This window comes from Centruroides vittatus, unplaced genomic scaffold (assembly GCF_030686945.1).
Source record: "Centruroides vittatus isolate TY-2023 unplaced genomic scaffold, ASM3068694v2 scaffold_861, whole genome shotgun sequence".
Taxonomy (NCBI): domain Eukaryota; kingdom Metazoa; phylum Arthropoda; class Arachnida; order Scorpiones; family Buthidae; genus Centruroides; species Centruroides vittatus.
The window spans coordinates 1,680,226-1,700,579 of NW_027122718.1; the positions used below are offsets into that span (position 1 = coordinate 1,680,226).

Consider the following 20,354-nt stretch of genomic DNA (forward strand, 5'->3'; position numbering starts at 1 on the left):
CGGTTTTCTTGAATTTATGATCTTAATAGTTTTGTGATGGCTAAAGTAATTTTTAATAAATCATTTATTGAAAAAAGCAAAAATGTTTGAAAAATTACACCTACTTGATAACTACAAAGTAGACAAATTACTGTTTTGATTTTCATTAGTTGCTTAGATCATAAATGATGTTATAAATGCAAGAAAACATTTTTTACCCTTTAAAGTGGCTAGCAAATTGCCATCGTAACACGACATTCAAACACTCATTGCCTAAACCCTTCTGTTCATAATAACAGGTTTCATTTTTCTTTTTTGTTACTTCCGCTCAGGTCAGTTTTGATGAATTAATAATTAATCAACGTTTATGTTTTGTTGTAATTTTTATTTCATTTAATCTGTTGTTGTAATTTTCATCTTGTTGTAATTATCATCAATAATCATCTTGTTGCAATTTAATAATTAATCAACGTTTAACTTTTATGTTCCATTTAATTAAAGTATCCTATACAATCTGTTTGATACTTAGAATTCAATTAAAATGTGATTTTTACAGCTGAAAAGATAAATAATATACTGTATATATATTTTAATTATATATTCTATGTATACTTTTTGTATTTTCACATTCCCAATGCAAATTTCATGTTTTCATAATCCATTGTATTCTTCACTTTATAATGACCTCGTTAAAATACAATATGGTCACCAGCATGTACAGTACCTCCAAATAGCAGATACCTATAAATTGCGGACAAACTTCTTGGTCCTAGCGGTGTCTGCTACTTGAAGGTTATACTGTATATTGATATATTTTTATGATTGTGTTGTCGCCTTGAAATTTTTAAAACAATTTTACATATTGAGGCAGATGAGTAACCTCAAATAAAAGATTGACTTCAGTCAAAGACCATTGTGTTGAGATGTTGAAAAAAGAACAGAATATGAAAACATTTGTTGTTTTTTTCTAATTTGTGAATAAATAATCAAATAAACAAAAATTTGATATCAAATTACAATTATTCTTATCTTTCAAGATCTGGCTTAGAATAATTATTGTTGATGTTTCAGTAATTAGTTAAAAAATTGAGAAAATGAATTATGTCTATTATTTTATTAAATTCATAATTAGTTTTAAAAAATTTCTCCGTAGTCCTATGATGTCAGAAAATGTCTCAAATATCAAGAATAAGAGTTTAAAGTCAAAATATAAAAATTATTGTTCATCATCTCACATATTTTTAAAAAACTAAAATATACAATTGCTAAAATGAGTAAAAGAACCAACATTTTATCAGATTAGACATTTTTTGGGCTTCATCTGTCTAAAAAAAATGTTTAATCCAATAAAATTTTGGCTTCTTTAACTTATTTCTGCAATTGTATATTTCTACTTGTCATTTCCTTGGAGTTGACATACTCTAAAACTAGTTTCATATTTTTAAACAACAAATTAATGATTTTATTATAGAAATGTCTTAGAAAGGAAAACTGTAAATGAGAAATTTTAAATATTTTGAAAGAAACATAATAGAAAGTAAAAATATCATCAGTTGGATATCTTACACAATGAATATAGAGGAAAGTGATAAATAATCACATATTTATTACTGTATTTACCCACATATAAGACAATGTTTTTATTCATTTTTCACTGCTTCAAAAACCTAGGTCATCCATCCTATATGCATAAGTGAAGGATTCTTTGCATTTTTCAATAATTTTTGTGAACTGTGTATTCACATTTTTTACCAGATGCTCACCCTTTGTTGTTTGAAAACAAGAGTATTTTATCTGGGTTGTTTCAATTGTTCTTGTGTATTGTTAGGAGTAAAGATGAATAGCAATAGGAAAAGCAAAGTTTTTGAATTGAATTCTATATTGAAATTCCAAAATCACACAGGAGCCCAATATAAGTTTTAATCCATTCTCACATGAAAACAGATGATGATTCGGAGAAATTCATAAGTGTAATCGACGGAGAGTGGATTTGACTGTTAAGAATTAGCAAAAAAAAGGTTTCCAATCGTCCAGCTTTATATAAACAAATTATGCTGTCAATTTTACAAGATTTTTTTCCTTAAAGTTTAAAATGCCAGTAATTTTTGCGGGACAATGTGTGCATTTATGTGCATTTGATATTTTATTTGTGATTAAATGAAATAAAATTAGAATTGTATTAATGAATCTAATTTTCTTTATTCTGATTTTTAAAATCACACCTTGTCCTATACGTGAGTAAATACAGTATATATAAACGCATATTTTTACCTAATCTGATATGATTGGCTGTTCTATTTAAATCATTATAATTTTGTTTACAAATTAAATAATGAATTTTTCTAAATGTATTATAGTAATTGACCAATTATCTGGCTTCCAGAGATCTGGAATTACCAGAAAACTGGCTATTTTTAAATTTGGCAGGCTGTAGAACAACTGCTTTGTTTTGGTTTCCATGATGTACAGTACATGTTGCATGATGCAAATTCCATTATGTTCTTTAAGTTTTATCCTAAATATTACATTACACATGGATATTCTATATTTTGAGAAGATGAATAATGATCAAACAGATCCTGCTAAAAAGTATATTAATTTGTGTCTGTTAGATATAGTTTTGTTCTTAACTTTGTTGTTTATTTTACATTTTAAGTAAATATTTCAGAAAATCCAAAAGTCTGGTCCCCAGCCTGCCAGATAATTGGTCTAATACTATATGAACTTCTTGCAAGATATGAATTAAAAATTATGAAACTTTTTGTATTATAAGAAACAGTTAATGTAAAAGAAAAAGTAATTTTACAATAAAATGTACATAAAAGACATTATTATAAAGAATAAAAATATCAAAATTAATACCTTTTGTACAATTTTGCTTAGTTCATCAAATGAAGCTTTACAATCACTACAGTAGCGTTGAGCTAATGCTGAATTGCTCTATTAACACTTGATGATCCAACAGTTGGCCCAGCTGATGTTGCACCAGTACCATCATCAGCTCCTCGATCTAATAATCCATGCTCATAGATTTTCAGTAACAAAAGTTCCAAGGCTGGCTTATTAGCAATTAATTGCTTATATACGTGATCAGCTTTTTCTAATAAATTATTAATAGTTGTAATTGCTTTCTTACGGTCATCTTCATTTTCAATAGGATCAACTGCACAGCAAGGTTTAGCTGTAAGAGTGTAATCAAATTTTGCATATTTGCAGAACCCACAGGAATTGCATAAGAAAGGATCTTTTTCATCATAATTGATTGCTCGACATTTATGACACTGAAATACATTTTCACCACAGTTACCACAGACACCTGGATTGGATGGAACAGAAGCACTGCATCGTGGACATTGTAATGTTTCAGAAGACGCCTGAATATTTTCATAGAAATCTGCATATTCTATCATCAAATTACATGCTATAATAGGTAATGGAAATTCAATTTTTAATTCAGTTTGTCCTGCTGCAAGAGTACACTTTTTTGCTTTGTGCCAAATAGATGGCTTATTTTTTAACTCAACAACAGATTGAACAGAACGATTATTGTAATAAATATTTAATGTATGAACCATTTTATTCCTTTTGATATCTCCAATTCTCAATGTAATTTTTGAAATTGTATGACTACCAATTAATTTTACAATTTGAGTTGTTGTTGTAAATCTAGAGTCTACTTTAATAGCAGATAATTTTATATTCGTGTATGATACTTCAGGATTATTACATACTAGACATGGCTCACTTTCTAAATAAAATCCATCAAATTCGACAAGACCTTGCAAAGAATTATATATATTGGAATTTGGATGATTCATTAACAATTGATTTTGTTGTTGTAAAACATCTAAAGCCTTCTCAATATACTCTTTTTCTTTTTTCTCAATTTGTGGTATTCTTAAAGTAAAATAACCTAACAAATCAACGAACTGAACTGCTTTACGGCCATATGCAGGAAGCTGCGGCCATAATTTCCAAAGCAAATCCAATAAATTTTCCTGCTGATTTGTATTTGAATTTTTATAAAGGTGAAAAACAAGAGAATGTGCTTGCCATCGTACTGATGTAGAATTGGATTCTAATAGGAATGATCTTATAAATTGGCTCATTAATTTTTTATCTACAAATTTATTTACTTGTTGAGCCAATACAACACACTGAGCTGTGTCATATTTGGGATTATCATCATTGTCATCTTCAATATCTTGTTTCTCTCGTTCCTTTTTCTGTTTAGCAGGTGAACTTGTAGCTTGAGGAGTTGTTGTCCCTGCTGTCTGATTCTGAGGAAAAGCTTTCATACCACATAATGCACATTGTAGAAGTTGCAAAATTATTGGTGAAACTCCTTCATCAAGTAAAAAACTAACATGGATTAGAAAAGAAAGAATACTTTCATCTTTTTGGCAGAATTTCTGCCAATTACAAGTGCGGGATGTGGCTATTTCTGTACAAGCCTTTAAATGTTCAATCATTGAAATAAGTGAATCATAAGGCAAACTAATTGTATTATTCATCCAGCCATGTCCATCAAAACCTCCTTGATGACATATTATTTTTACATCCTTCATATGTGACTCCAGTGCATGAAAATCTCTTAATTGGCGATATTTATCTTTAGATCCACAGATGAAGAGTAATAGTTTACGAACCTGCCTTCGAACAAAAGGTGTTTGCTGCATCATCATGTATTCACACAGATAGGAATACCAAGCTTGATTAAATACAACTGATGGTGAAGATGGATGACTACTCACTATTTTTTTTATTTGATAAGGCAGTCTTAACACCATATCAGTTAGAAGTTGTGGATAAGCTTCAAATACATCACTTGCATGACCTTTAACGTACTGTCTTAAAAAGAATGGTGACATATCAGGAGGTGGTGATGAAGGATGAGGTTTTAGCAGATTTCCTGTTATACTTGCAGATTTATCATCTGCTTGTAGCTGTTTCCAATAATCTAATAGAACTTTTAATATCTGGAGACAATAATCAATAGCATTACAGTTTAAAAGAGCTAGAGCTGTCGATGAACTACAGAATGTAGACGATTCTCCAATTGATGTTTTAATGCCTCCTTTTACTCTAGACATCATAATACTTAAAAGACGCATGATTATTAATTGTACTTCACGGCTAGGCGTACGTTCTGCAATTTTTGATACGTCTTTGTTGCCAATGTCCAATTCAGTTATTATAGCAGTAAGAAGATTGTCAAGAGCAGCTCTATCTCTTTCTTCTTCACCAACAAGGTCTGAACTTAACATCAATATAACCTGAAATAAATTAAGATTATTATGATAAATTAATTTTTTATTATTTAAATAGTTTATTTAATATAAGAATTATATATAAAATAAAAATAGTTAAATGTTAAAAATTAACTTGCATTGTTGTTATAACAACTTGTGCATGTTACAAATACAAATGAATAGATTTTGATATGTTAACTGACAATTTTAAATAATGCTTATTAGAATTAGAATATTTATCAAATGGCAAACATTAAAGGAAAAAAAATTATGTCAGATTCTTCCATGCTATTTTGTACTGAAGTTATAATTACAGTTAATAATAATATTTGATTTTTAGTTGTCACTGTCTATATAGAAAACAAATACCACTTTACCAGTGGATAAGTTTGTTAAGTGCTTTTAGTCTAAACTATACCCATCTGCATCTGAAAGTTCATTACAATAATAAAACAGAATAAACTATTATATTATTTCACAAATACATTGAAAATTTTAATTTATTTGTTTCAGTTCTTATAATTTAAAATTTTCATAATATGGTGCATGATTTAAAATTCTATAAAAATAAAATTTTTATTGATAAGAACACTTGAATATACAGTAAACCCTCAATTTAACAAACTAATTGGAAGAAGGAATGTCCACTATTGCTGAAAGTCCATTAAAATGAATATATTTTAAATGAACTTTTAGATTGCAAGTATATTAAAATGTTGCTATAATGTATAAACACAAATAAAATATTATAATAATACACATCAAGTAATTTATTCTAATTGATTCATTGACTTATTGATACAACCTCTTTTAGTGTGGTCTACTGCCAAATAATGAATAGATTCTGTAGTTATTCCTTTAGGAAAAAATTTCTGTCAATTAAATTGTTAAACTGAAGGGTTGCTGTGTATAAATATTATATATGCATTACTTTTAATCAATTATACATTATATATATATATATAGAAATAACAACCTGCATAAATGGAATTGCTCGGACTCCTCCAACATCTCTTAATTCAGGCAAATACTGAAGCAACTTCTCAAGTAAGATAAGACGAAGAGTGTGCAATCGAAAGCTAGTATCCACATCAGCTTCTAACTCTAAGCCTTCTCCTTCTTGTGGTAATGATGTGCTTGGAACACCAACTGAACTTGTCTCTGAACGAGCTCCGGTAGTAGTACTTTCTGGAACTGTATCACCGTATGCACTACTTCTGCCACTTACATTATGCTCTCCCATAATAGAATCAACTCCACTACCTCCACTTTCAGAACCAGCACTGCCACCCTGAAAAAATTTATTTCAGATTTACATAATAGAACAAAAACAATGTTAAAGATAACATACACTCAAATATTCTATTATTTTTATATATTAAACTTAAAAAAAGTCTATATTTTAATCTATATTAAAATGAAGTAGTTAATAAATGCATTCAAGTTTTGAATATAAATTAATTTAACAAATAAATACTTTGTAATTTCTTTAAATTTAAAATTTACACAAAAAATTTTATCAATTATTTTAATCAATAATCAAATTTTGTAAATAATTGAAAATTATTAGAAAATAAACTGTTCAAATAATTCCAAATGTTTTTTTTTTATTTAAATTGACTACATAATTTAGTGCTTTATGAAAAAATGAAAAATTACAATAATCTCAAATATATTTGAAATAAAACAAATCTAGCTTCAATAGCTTAACAACAAATTCAATCTTCAAAGCTTTTATGACTAAAACATTTTAAAATATTTATTTATTAAAACATTTATTGAAGACTATTTTAAAATAGTCTTCTTTAAATTTTTAGTTCCTAATAAAGTTTATTCTTAAAATCAACTAAACAATGAAAGTATTGTTACTTGAAAGGAAAAATGAAAAGAATGCTAAAGAAATGAATGTGCTGATTATCACTTTTTCTATGTAAAAATTTCTTTATTTATATTCATTCTAACACTGAATAAAAACATAAGCTCTCTTAAAAAATGATTCTAGTACTGAAAACTTAGTTTTGAGTACTATGACCTGACTAATCATATTAGTTATTTATGGTTATATCTAAATTAATTAAATTAATTAATTGCTCTGGAAGCAAAGATCAGATGAAAGTCAAGGTAATGTAACTGGCGACACATTTGCATGGTAAGCAGGTTTTGCAGATGCAAGTCTGACTCATGATCAATCATTTTTCCCAGAATATTCTGAACTTAATTTAAAATTTAATTTATTTCTGATTATTAAAGTTGTCATGAGATGGTAACCTGACCACCTACCTCTAGCCAAACTACTTTATTTCTAATTATTAAATTAGTTTTAATATAGCTTGATAAATAATCAAGCAGCTTGCTTGGCCTTATAAGACATACTTCTACATCTTCCACATGTACAGTACAATTGAATTATAATGATCAGTACAGCTAACACACAGTATTTCAACAAAAATATTTTGTAAGTATATATGTCCAATATTTTAATAAAAATGTAACTAGTAAAGTTACAAAATATGAATAAAAATAATATACCATGAAAATGAAAGTTATATGATGAAAGAAGCAAAACTGTCATAATAATACACTGACACACTTATTTAATTTTTGTCTTGTTTTGGTTGCTAAGCCTTGATTCTGGTCTGGTGTAGTATACAGCAACTGGTGACAACTGAGTATAACTAAACCCAACATAATAATAATAATAATAATAAGGCAATCAAACATCATCATATTTTGGTGATATGGGCCAGTTTTAGTGTCAACTACAGTAAACATTTATAAAAATGTGAAATTCAAATGCAAAAAAATGAAGACAATGTATTTTGTTTACCCAATCCTGAAAACAATTACAATCTTTCACCAATCCTAACAATAAATTAAGTATTTGAATTTAATAAAGCAATGATTGTACTTGTATGCCCTACATATCATCTAAACAACATTCTAGACACACTAGCATGCTTATCAGAGAACAAAGTACAATGATTAGGATATGACAATATATAACTTTAAACAAGACTTTCTAATTCATTATTGTTTCAGTTTAAATATTTTCAAGAATTGATATTTTAAATTTATTATTATATTTTAAAATATTTATAAAATCTTACCTGTTCTGCTGGAGATGTACGAAGTGTTGATCCATCCGTAGCAGCAGTACTTCCTTCATCATCACTTGCTCCAGCAGAGGCAGTTGTATCAGAATAATGTCCACCTTCAAGTGAAGATGCATGCTGTGAACCCTGTGAACTTAGTGACAGACCCTGCAATCCCAAACTATCACTTCTTTCTGGTTGATCCTACAAGTTAAAACACACATTAAATCAACTAAATAAAGTTATAATTTTCATAAAAATTATTGAAATTTATTAAATATTAAAATAAAAATCTAGGGTAAGTCATATTTCAATCTGCATTTTGTATTTAGAAAACAAAATATAAATATATAAATGATCATTTTACTGTACAGAATTTAGCATTTTAAAAAAAATGATGATAATTTATCTAAACAATCAAAGTGATATACTTCATACAGCTACTGAAATATAAAATTAAATAAATTTTTTTTGGTTCAGTAAAGTTATCAAAAATGCAATTTTTAGCTACTTTATTATCAACCAATTTTTAAATTAGGCAATAAAAATATCCAATTAAAATAAATAAATATATATGCCTAAATTAGGCAATTTTTATTGCCTAATTTAAAAATTGGTAATTTACCATAATTTAAAAATATATAAATAAATAAATATATATATATATGTAATATGATGTATGTATTCAAACTTTGTCTTTATTGACATTGTGGCACACCAATAACCATCATCAAGAAATAAAAAATAAATAAGAATCATTTAATTCATGTCTGCTTTATACAAAAAGAGCTCTAATTTGTAAAAAGTAAGACATTTGTTCATAATAAATTATGACAAAAACTTCAACAAAATTAACAGAACTTTTACACTGAGCGAATGTAATGCAAATAATTATATTTAAAATTCAATTTTATTAGCTTCTAACATGACTACTTTATAAAAATATAGAAAAGATATAGAAACAATATAATTTGTAATTGTATTAAATTACAAATTATTATATTGCATGCATCAAAAGTGACTGGTCTCCTAGCAATACTGGTGAAATGATATAATGTGCTTCAATAAAATACAAACCTAAATACTAAGTAGACAGCCAAGCAGACCCAACTTATTGATCAGCTTCTTCAGATCCTGTTGCTTTTATCTTATATTATTGTAGGCTACTGAATTAAACTGGCAGGTAATGGCACAATTTGCAATATCTTATCAGCTGTGTCTATATTTTATACTAGCCACTGCCTAAACACAACCTAACTCTTGGGTTTCTCGATGTGGAAAAAGCCAAAACCAAATGGATAATAGGAGTGTCTTAATACAGTAAATGATAATTGATAGACAATGTTGTCACTATATGATAAGGGTTAGTTGCACATGTTGCAGAAAGATTTCCTCCTCAAAACATGGCCTTATGTACAATACAGTTAAATTTTTTGGACTTTGAGGAGCACATTATATACTGAGTCACCAGTGTACTAAGCCTTATGTCTGAAATCTGATTGTCACCACATTATAAAACTTTTAAAATGTGGTGACAATCAGATTTCAAAGTGAAGTGTATGAAATCTCAAGTAAGTGTAACAAGAGAATTGGATATGGTATATAGGAAGTATGTGTAAAATCCTTCAATGATAGAATATGAAAACATAGAATGGATGTAAAAAAGAAGAGGACAAATTTTGATATATCAGAAATACTATGTAACAATAGAAAGGCAGAAATAAAATGGGACAAGTCAAAGCTCATGATTGCTAATACAAAATTCTTCCCATATCTGGATTGAGGAAGAATTGATATCAAAATATATACCTGAGTTAATACAAATGATTTTTATATAAACAGGTTTTTTTAAACAAAACTATTAATTATTTTAGGTACTGAGAATTTTTTAAATGTTTTATAAATAATAAAACTAGAATTCCAAAGAAAAAGCTGTGATGTAATAAAAATTAACATATTACAACGTTTTGATTTATAACTTATTACTACAAAGGTTATCTTACATAAGGGTTTATCATACCAAATTGACCAATCTAACATTTTAAAAATTCTTTGTTCTTCTACTGTACATAATGACTATAAACAATTTAGGACTAAAATCATACATTTGACTAAAATGCACTTTGGGGTTTAGGACAATATAACCAGTGGTGATATTCGAAATATTTAACAAGGGGTTCGCTAGCAGAAAATTTTTCCCTGACAATCACCGACAAACGAAACGAAAGTTTTGGCCAGAAATACAATACCTTTTCTTGCAACCATATATCTAACAATCAGTGGCGTATTTAGAACGTAACGAGCCATGGGAGAAGGCCAGTTATCAATAGTATTTTAGAGCATGTCATCATCTCTCGAGATACATTATACTTTTTCTTTCGCTGTCCATAGCCCGACACGTGTTCCACAGCCATCTTGTATTGTCTCGTGCGCATGGCATTCTGGGATCTCTCTTATGACTGGATCTACTTTCAAGAACACTCTTGAATCGATTGCGATTAAACCTCGTTTCAGTCGAGATAGAAACGGTCTAGAGAAATCGCACCAAGACATACACCCTGACCTTGCTCACAATCTAGATTGAAATGCTCGGTGCAAATGGGGTATAAGGCCCTAGTTTAGTAGTATTACAGAGTATAATACGCATATTTTAATATATTAAAAAAAATCCCACTGAGAAATGTTCCGTGTGTTTAACAAGGTTCGGGAAACTGAAAATTTTAACAACGGGTTTGCCCGAACCTGTTCGGAAAACTTTAACAACGGGTTCGTGCGAACCCGCTCAGAAAACTGAAAATTTTAACAATGGGTTCGGCCGAACCTGTGCGAACCCGCCGAATATCACCACTGAATATAACCCTTCTTAGTGATGTTATTTTTTAAAAATACAGTAGTCCCTCCTTATATTGCCCTTGTTGGGAGTCAAAGAAAAAGTGCAATATATTTGGTGGCGTGAAATAAATGAGTACTAAAAATTCTGGGCTTATACTAAACAGATAATACATGCTATGCAATCTCTATCCTCTATTCTTTCATCAGCAAGTGTTTCTGATATAAAATAAGCTTAGTTTTTCAATACTGAATTTATTCGTGGTTATATCATATTAATTGATGTTTACGTAAACATCGACACCACAAACGCCCATTTAGAATTATTGTTTCTTTAACAATGATATTTAAAGACAAATACCATCAATATAAAAACAAAACATCAGTTGTGATTTTATTATACAGTACTATATGTCATAATAAATTGCTTATTAATAATTCCTGTAATTTATATTTTTCAATAAAAATTATAAATACAGTAGATTTATAATTTTTATTGTAATTGAAAATTTAAAAATAAATATTGAATATATAATAGAAGATCAAAACTTATAAAATTACAGAATAAAAATTCTCTAAAAAGCAAAATAAAGTTACTACTGTATAAAAATTTTAGAGCTTTCTGGTTCAGAAATAAAAAAAATCTTTTCCTTACACATTATGCAGTCAATTTGAAATTTCACACCTTTATGTGAATGGACAAAATACTGTCAATTCATATAAAGGTATAAAATTTTCAATTCACAGAAACTTGTAAGTGAGGAGACAGTACTTAAAACCAATAAACAAACAACTTTTAATACCAGAAGGAAGCATAAATGATAATGTCAGGTCCTGTTTTGCTTATTTAGATCTTGACAAATTTATTGTTTCACCTATAGTGGTAGTTTCAAAGACAATGGTAAGAATAAAATACCCTATTTCCTTGCAAAAAGAAATTCAGTTACAACTGGTAATTTAAAATTTATTGACCAAAATACTTTTAAAATTTGGAGGACCAAAAAAAGCACCATATATCTGCTATATAATGAGGGGGTACAGCATATATATGCAGACAATCACCAACTATTGGTTTACAATATTTACATTTCTTTTGTATTTTTTAATTTCTTAACTGTTAGAATTTAATGTTATCATCTATTATTACATGTTATTATTATTATTATTATTATATCAAGTTAGTTATTATCATTATTATATGTTATTATTATTACATATCATGTTATTACAACCATTATGAAAATTTACTTAAATTTATTTAAAAGTGTTTATATTTTACACATACATACAAAAAGAACACTGTTATAATTGTACATGTAAAAATAAAAATTTAACATATATAAATAGTTATTTTAATGAAGGCTTTAAAAAGTTTTGGAAAGCAGTTCATAATTTTTTCTAATTCTATTATGTAGAAATTGTTAAATACACAAACAGTTTTTTTGTTTTTCAACCTCTGATGATCCACAAATAAAAAAAAAAATAAGTGTAAATAACAAAATGAATTTATTACCAAAAGTTAGGTACAAACATGGTTACTTTTTGAAATAATCACCATAAAGATAGAGGCATTTGTCTATCTGTGGACAAGCTTTTCAATCCCCTCTTCATAGAATGTTGCCACCAGTGACTTTAGATGGGCCTTAATGTGGTTTTGAAGATCGTCATTAGTCTCAAACCTCTGCCCTCCTAGCCACATTTTCAGTTCAGGGAAGAGGTGGAAGTTGCTAGGCACTAAATCAAGGCTATACACTGAGTATTTAAAAAGTTCCAAGCTGGGTGGAAGCTTGAAAGGTATGAAGATGTCTACCTCTTTCCTGAACTGAAAATGGGACTAGGAGGGCAGAGGATTGAGACTAATGATGATCTTCAAAACAACATTAAGGCCAATTTCAAGTCACTGGCGGCAACATTCTATGAAGAAGGGATTGAAAAGCTCGTCCACAGACAGACAAATGCCTCAATCTTCACGGTGATTATGTTGAAAAGTAATCATGTTTGTACCTAACTTTTGGTAATAAATTCATTTTGTTATTTACACTTGAATTTCTTTTATGGAGCATCGAAGGTTAAAAAAACTTGCTCTCGTGTATATATATATATATATATATATATATATATATAATACTATATTTTGAAGAATTTAAATATATGCATAAACATAATTTAGTTTTGGGAATGAATACTTCTAATTTTATTCTTGAAAATAATTATTAATTAAACTAGAATATAATAAAAATTAAAATGATCTAAAGTTTCAATATCTTCTCAGAAAAATTATATATTATTACCTGTAGACTTAGGGCAATTGCAAGTTCTACCATTGTTTCATCATCAGCATCAGGAGGAATATCAAGAAGTGGAAATCCAGCCTGTCCAGATATTAATGCTTCTAAATTTGCTGCTGCAGCAGCACCTTCAGCAGGTAATAAAACTACTGGTTCAAGTCCTTCTACCATTTCAAATTGAGATTCTCCATCTTCTTGCATTGCAGAATCATGATGTTGAGAATCTGATGATATTGGTACTTGTATTGGTGTAGAATTTGAGACATGAGAATGTACTGATTGAGGTTGAGGATGAGAAAGTAATTTAGAATCACTGCTTTCAACATCATGACTTTCACCTGTAAAATTATAATTTGCATGAATATCTCATATTAAAATATAAATTTTTGAATTAAATATCTAATTTGAAAATTTAATATTTAATTTTTATCATAATCAAATTTAAAATTTTTATAAATTATGAAAGTGTACAAAAAGTTTTTCCCAAGCCTGATTCAATGTTCTTATAAAATAGTATAGGCTTTCAAATATTTTACTCTAATATAAATTAGTTGTTTATAACTTAGATTATAAATCTAACCAAACTAAACAATAGAAAATCTATATTGTAGATTTATAAAGAACACGAATTATCAAAATGAATTTTATTAAAGGATTTAAATTCAGTTTCTTATACATTCTTCAAATTTATCAAAACATGAAAAAACTTTTTATTGTGTTCAAATGATAACTTATATTACAAGCTTGTAATAAAATTTCATCAATACATTCATCAACAAAACTTAGAACTATTTATTAAAATGCCTACATTTAATGAGATTTATCATCATTAATAAATTAAAAGTAAGCTTAAATTTCTCTAAATCATCAAATGTAATATCAACTACTTGTTTTACATAATTTATTTTAGTATAAAATTTTTTATTAGTTTGATTTGAGAATTATGGAAGTTAGATCCACATAAGAAAAAAAAAAGTTTAATATCACATATTTCTTTAGATTTAAATTTCAAAGCTAAAAAAACAAATTTTTTTATTAATGAATTTTATTAATACAAACTGATATTTAATATTGTTTAGCACAAAATAACTTTTAAAGTCAAAATAATTTTGTGATAAATTCACTACCATGCCATAATAAATATTATGGCATGAAAATTATCCATGTTTATGAGACAATTTGAAGGGGGTATGGATTATATTACTACAAGAGCAGTTTTTTTCTCAAGTTCCGATGGTCCATAAAACAAAGACAAGTATAAATAACAAAATGAATTTATTACCAAAAGTTAGGTACAAACATGGTTACTTTTCAACATAATCACCATGAAGATTGAAGAATTTGTCATATCTGTGGACAAGCTTTTCCATCCCCTTGTCATATAATGTTGCTGCCGGTGAATTGAGATGGCCTTAACAATGTTGTTTTGAAGACTGTCATTAGTTCATTAGTCTGAAACCTCTGCCGTCCTAGCCACATTTTCAGTTCAGGAAAGAGGTGGAAGTCTTCACATATTAAGTTTTAAGCTGGGTGGAAGTCTTCACCACCTTTAAACACCCAGCATATAACCCCAATTTAGCGCTGAATGACTTCCACTCCTTTCCTGAACAGGAAAAGTGGCTAGCAGGGCAGAGGTTTGAGACTAATGATGATCTTCAAAAAAATGTTAGGGCGACAATATTCTATGACAAGGGGATGGAAAAGCTAGTCCACAGATATGACAAATGCTTCAATCTTCACAATGATTATGTTGAAAAGTAACCATGTTTGTACCTAACTTTTAGTGATAAATTCATTTTGTTATTTACACTTGACGCTTGAAAAAAAATAAAAATAAAAAACAGCCTACATATCACAAATGAATGCCTATGGAGTATATTGGGCATAAAATTATTTAAAACAATTTAAATAACAAAATAAAAAAAATAAATAAATTTGCTTCAAATATTTTACTTGATATTTCAACATTTTTTAATTAATATAATATAGTATCATAATAAATAAAAAGAAATTTAGTATTGTTCATTTATTTTTAGTTGTTTGTTGATAAAATGAAGAATGTAATAACAAAAAGATGTAGAATGTTATTTAAAACAACATTCTATAAAAAATGTACTGATGTATTTTATTCTTCAAGAAGTTTAAACAAAGCAACAGTTGAAACTGATAATGTATTGATAGAAGTTGAAAACATATTTTTAATGAATTTGGTTTCCTTAAATAAAGCAGTGTGAAGTAATTAAAATTCTAAAATATTCATATACTGAGAGCAAAGCTTACCAGGAGTGCTACAATGAGGTGGTGAAGGAATATATACTTTTCTACGTCGGAGACGTGGGCGTAAAACTCTAATCAAGGCCTGCTTGGCAGCAAAGCTGGCATTAATATCTTCACAAAGTAATAATTTGACATACAGCTTTGCAGCCAAAGATACATTTTCTAAATCACAAGCTGTAAAGGCATGGAATACTTCAACAAGGGCATGGACCTAAAAATAAATAATTTATACTTATTAAAGACTAAGTTATCAATTCAAATTTATAAATGTAATTTATTTTCATAAGAAATAATATCACAATTAATAATATTAAAAATATTTTGCATGTATGAATTTATGATCAAATTATTTTATTTGTAAACATATTTTGTTTCATGCTTGTAACCAGAGTTTACATGAATTCTGGATAAACAGTTTTTCACTTTCTTGATTATCTACATGATTCTAGTTATTTTATAGTAGTTCTAAACAAATATAAGCATAAACAAATAAGCATTAATAATAATTTTTAACATCACTAGCTCAAATTTTTAAACTTTTATATATAAATAATTTATTCAAAAATTAGTGTTTGTTTATATAAAGAGCTAACCAAAGATGTAATAGTATAAAATTTTGTTATGGTTAGATAATGACATGTAATATAGTCATAATGGATTTCAAACTGCTACATTTTTGTAAACAAACATAATACAGTATCAAATTAAAGAGAAACTATCAAAGTTTTTATTCATATGTTTAATAAAGTTTGATGTGTGCTCTAATGACTGCCTTGCAGATACCCAGGCAGTGTTCAGTTTCTTCCCACAACAAAACAAAATACATTAGGTATGATAAGTGAGGTAGATTCCATGATATGTTATTTCAAGTGTTTAATATCATTAACTTATCCCATGTTGAAATTTTTTCCATTGCATGTCGCTCCATCTTGAATTTTTGTTGATGTTAAGCTTAACAAAAATTCCACATTTTAGAAAAAAATAATTGTGGCTATTGTATCATCCAAAATTATTTTTTTTTTTATTTTGCAGAAACAAAATAGACATATTAATAAATGTAAAAACAAAAAAATATTTCGAAGTTAGTTTTAATATAAAAATTATGCTGACTAGTGACATCTAGTGTCAAAAACGTCCTGATGCAGATATGAGATCTCTCAAGTCCACAGGTCAAGGTCATTATGTTTTGACCTGAGATATGTCGGGAATACCAGGGAATAGGTTAATACACACACACTGTAAATGATTTGCTTGATATAATTTCAAAAGTAAAAATCCAATAAGAGGTTGGAAGAGTATGGTGGCTATGGCCTTCCATCTTCTTCTTCCCATCTATTACTGTAGAAATGTCTCAAGGAACTCCTAAATAATGTTGGAAGACTTCAGAGGAACACCATCTTGCTGAAAGATGACACTTTCACCCATAATTTATGGCATTGCATACAGTTCCAACATATCAAGATAGCTGTAGTATCTTGGCTAGTTGTGCATGCAACCATTCCCCTTCCCTATTTACAACAAACAGAATGTTAAAAATAAACTAAGAATTGCTCTTAACTTTAGCACATGTCTTATAACATCGCAAGGAATTATTAGAAAGGTGTAACAGTTTGAAATTTCAAAACTTTTTGGACATGCTATACTGTACAGTACATTCTGTAGAGATGTATTCAGTGATAAGATATTGTTGCATAGTTATATAAATGATCTCCCACAGAAGTTTAGGATAATTGACTTTTATGTTTTTGAACAAACAAGTACACAAAAAATATAATAAAGAATGGAGTTTAAGTTAATTATTATTTTTAATTCTACTGTTAAATACTTACTGTTGCTTCCACATGAACTAAACCATGGCGAGAGACTGGGGCTAATGCAATGTTTTTGGGTTGTAATCCGTGAAGACGCCAAAATGCATCGGCTAACTGAATCATGAAATGTCCACTTCCTGTTCCATCTGATCCAGCTGATCTTTGTGGACTGCCAAGAGAATGGTGAGATGTATTGTGTGTCTGATGATGTCCTGGATTAGAACCATGGACAGGGGGCAAGTTTGAAATATCACCTGTATCTATATTTCCATTTTCAACCATTGTTTGATCTAGAATAAATATTAGTTTATATAAGATAATGGAAATTTATAAAAAAATAACTAGTAGTAATTAAAATATGAAAATAGGTTTAATATACAGCAAAATCTCTAATCTCAAATCCCTCCTTAAGTTGAACTGAATTGTTGGTCCCAGCAAACACTATATAATAATAATGTACTTCTACTCCTAATACTAAACAAAATTTCACACATCTCAATGTTGTCCCCCTTAAGTCAAACTCAACAAGTTATGACCAACCTAAGTTTATTAAGCTTGACAAATCCTTTTAATACATTGCCTGGTAAAACTGCTTAATATAGCTGAATAAGCAAGCCAATGATATATTTTCCAATTTACCAGAAAATTTGCTAAATATATCTTTCCTGTAGTATCATCGAGTGATTTAGAAGTTATGTTCTCCACTCATTGGGAATATTTTTTTTATGTCACAACTGACAAAGAAGCACACTACAGTAGCAAAAATCTATTCACTATTTTTTTTTAATTTCCATTGGAAAATGCTGATTTTCTCATGATTCACATTTCAATTTAGAGCCAAGTTCTTTGTTCATGGCAGCCAACTTGAATTTTGTCTTTAGTACTTTATGAACTTACAAAGTCTTTTACATTATTAAAAATCTGTTTGCAATCTATATTTTCCTCTGAACAATTCATATAATGTATTATGTAAAATTTAATTTTTGAATAAATTCATTGTTCCATAGAGAGATAATTCTGTGATATACCTAATTTCATGATATTTATTTAAATTATTATTGAAGCTTCATATATTGTTCCAATAATGTTTTAAATAAATATGATGGACTTAAATATACCACAGAACTGCATCTCTTATTCTACTGCTTTGTACTTTGTGTCCAAATAAAAATGTTTTTCACTTTCCATACATCTCCACATGTAAAACAACATATGGCCATTTTTTGCTTCCTTCAAATTTGAGATTTAAAGGTTTTACTTTATTCATTAATTATTTTAATATATACATTTATGAGTTTAATAAATTGATAAATTTTAAATTATCAGTTTCAAAGAAAAATTTAATCAAAACAAAGTTTTTTAAATATAAACAATAAATTGTCACGTTAAAAGCATGAGAGAGTATGCTTTAAATTCTTTGGCATTTAAATTCCAAAACTGTTTGCTGGATTGACTTTATGCTTTGTCATCGTAGTGTAGTGATCTTCCTTTTTGAAATTTTCCCAAGTGTATCTGTCATGAGAGGCTGCCTTCAAGTTCTCTCATCTTTGCTGTGGTATCTTGTTATGGGTGGTCTCAAGGAATTTTAATTAGCTTTAGATTGTACACTCAGGATATGCAGACAATATTGTTCTGCTGTGTGTTGGGAAATTTCCTAACACTATCAAGACTTTCTTCAAAGGTGCCTATGTAATGTGCAGAGCTGCTGCTAGTTTAACAGCTTAAGCATCAGTTCTGACAAATGGTTATTGTTCCTTTTACTCACAGAAAGGCTTTGAGGATTTTTCTTTGCCCTCAAACAGTTCAATTTTTTCTTCAGTCAAATATGTTGGGGTAATGTTGACTCCAACCTTTTATGAATTTTGCAGCTGGAGATGATGCTAGATAATGTCAGATATATCTTCTGATTATGTACTGTACAAGTACTCTTGGTGAATTTTGGTGTCTGCAACCACATGTCCTACTTTGGATTTATTCTATGATAGTTCAACCTAAAATTACCTATGCTATCTTAATTTGGTGGCCTAAGATGCCTTGAAAGAACTGTCATATAAAATTGCAAAGTTTGCAGCATATTATATGCCTACTATATGGGATAACTACACAGGGCCATGTTTATAACCCTAGGTAGTTCTCGAGGTTCTATAAATCTTCATTCCCTTTACCTGTTCTGTTCACACACAGAAGAAACAAGGATCAATTAATAAATAAACACACCTGATTTATATTCGCTGAGCTTATTGTTTCATTCCGAACATTTTCAGCCTACTGTAATAGGCCATCTTCAGGCTTTACATTTTTTGTTCGAAATGATAACAAGGAAATCAAGAATCAAGAATCCTTTATAGAAACAAGGATCCTTTATAGGCTAAAGTGTAATGGTCAGCTTACTTTCACAGCATGCTCTTTTGATCATTTGTCTATACTGAGAGACATTTTGAAGGAAAACATCTTTATTAATTCTGACAAAATGATATCTTGGTTTAAGTTTGAAAAGCATTATTTGGTCTACTTTCCTAGTTTCTTTGACTGGAATTAGGAGTAGGGTGACCTTTCATCCACACAATTTAGTCTGGTACACAGATGGATCCAAAACTAATACTGGCATGTGGACTGGCATTTGTAGAAGACTTACTTTTTGCATTAGGAAAATTTCCTATAGTGTTTCAAGCTGAGATGCTAGCTATTATTTAGTGTGTCTGCACTATTTTAAATTATTAAAGTTTTCTATTTTATGAAAACTTTTATAATGATATTGGTTCAAATTCCTGTTAAAATGAATCTCAGTAAAAATTTATTATTAAAACTTAATACTTTAATGAATTA

General features: G+C 28.5%; 1 protein-coding gene across 1 annotated transcript in view; it reads right to left on the bottom strand.

Moving 5' to 3' along the window:
• Window positions 1–20,354, bottom strand: part of poe (E3 ubiquitin-protein ligase-like protein poe) — a 187,860-nt gene that overhangs the window by 41,301 nt on the left and 126,205 nt on the right. Inside the window, 7 exon segments of the mRNA XM_067288343.1 lie at window positions 2,842–2,909; window positions 2,912–5,255; window positions 6,208–6,522; window positions 8,339–8,527; window positions 13,444–13,778; window positions 15,721–15,928; window positions 17,547–17,818. Of these exon segments, the coding sequence (XP_067144444.1) occupies window positions 2,842–2,909; window positions 2,912–5,255; window positions 6,208–6,522; window positions 8,339–8,527; window positions 13,444–13,778; window positions 15,721–15,928; window positions 17,547–17,818 (3,731 nt within the window).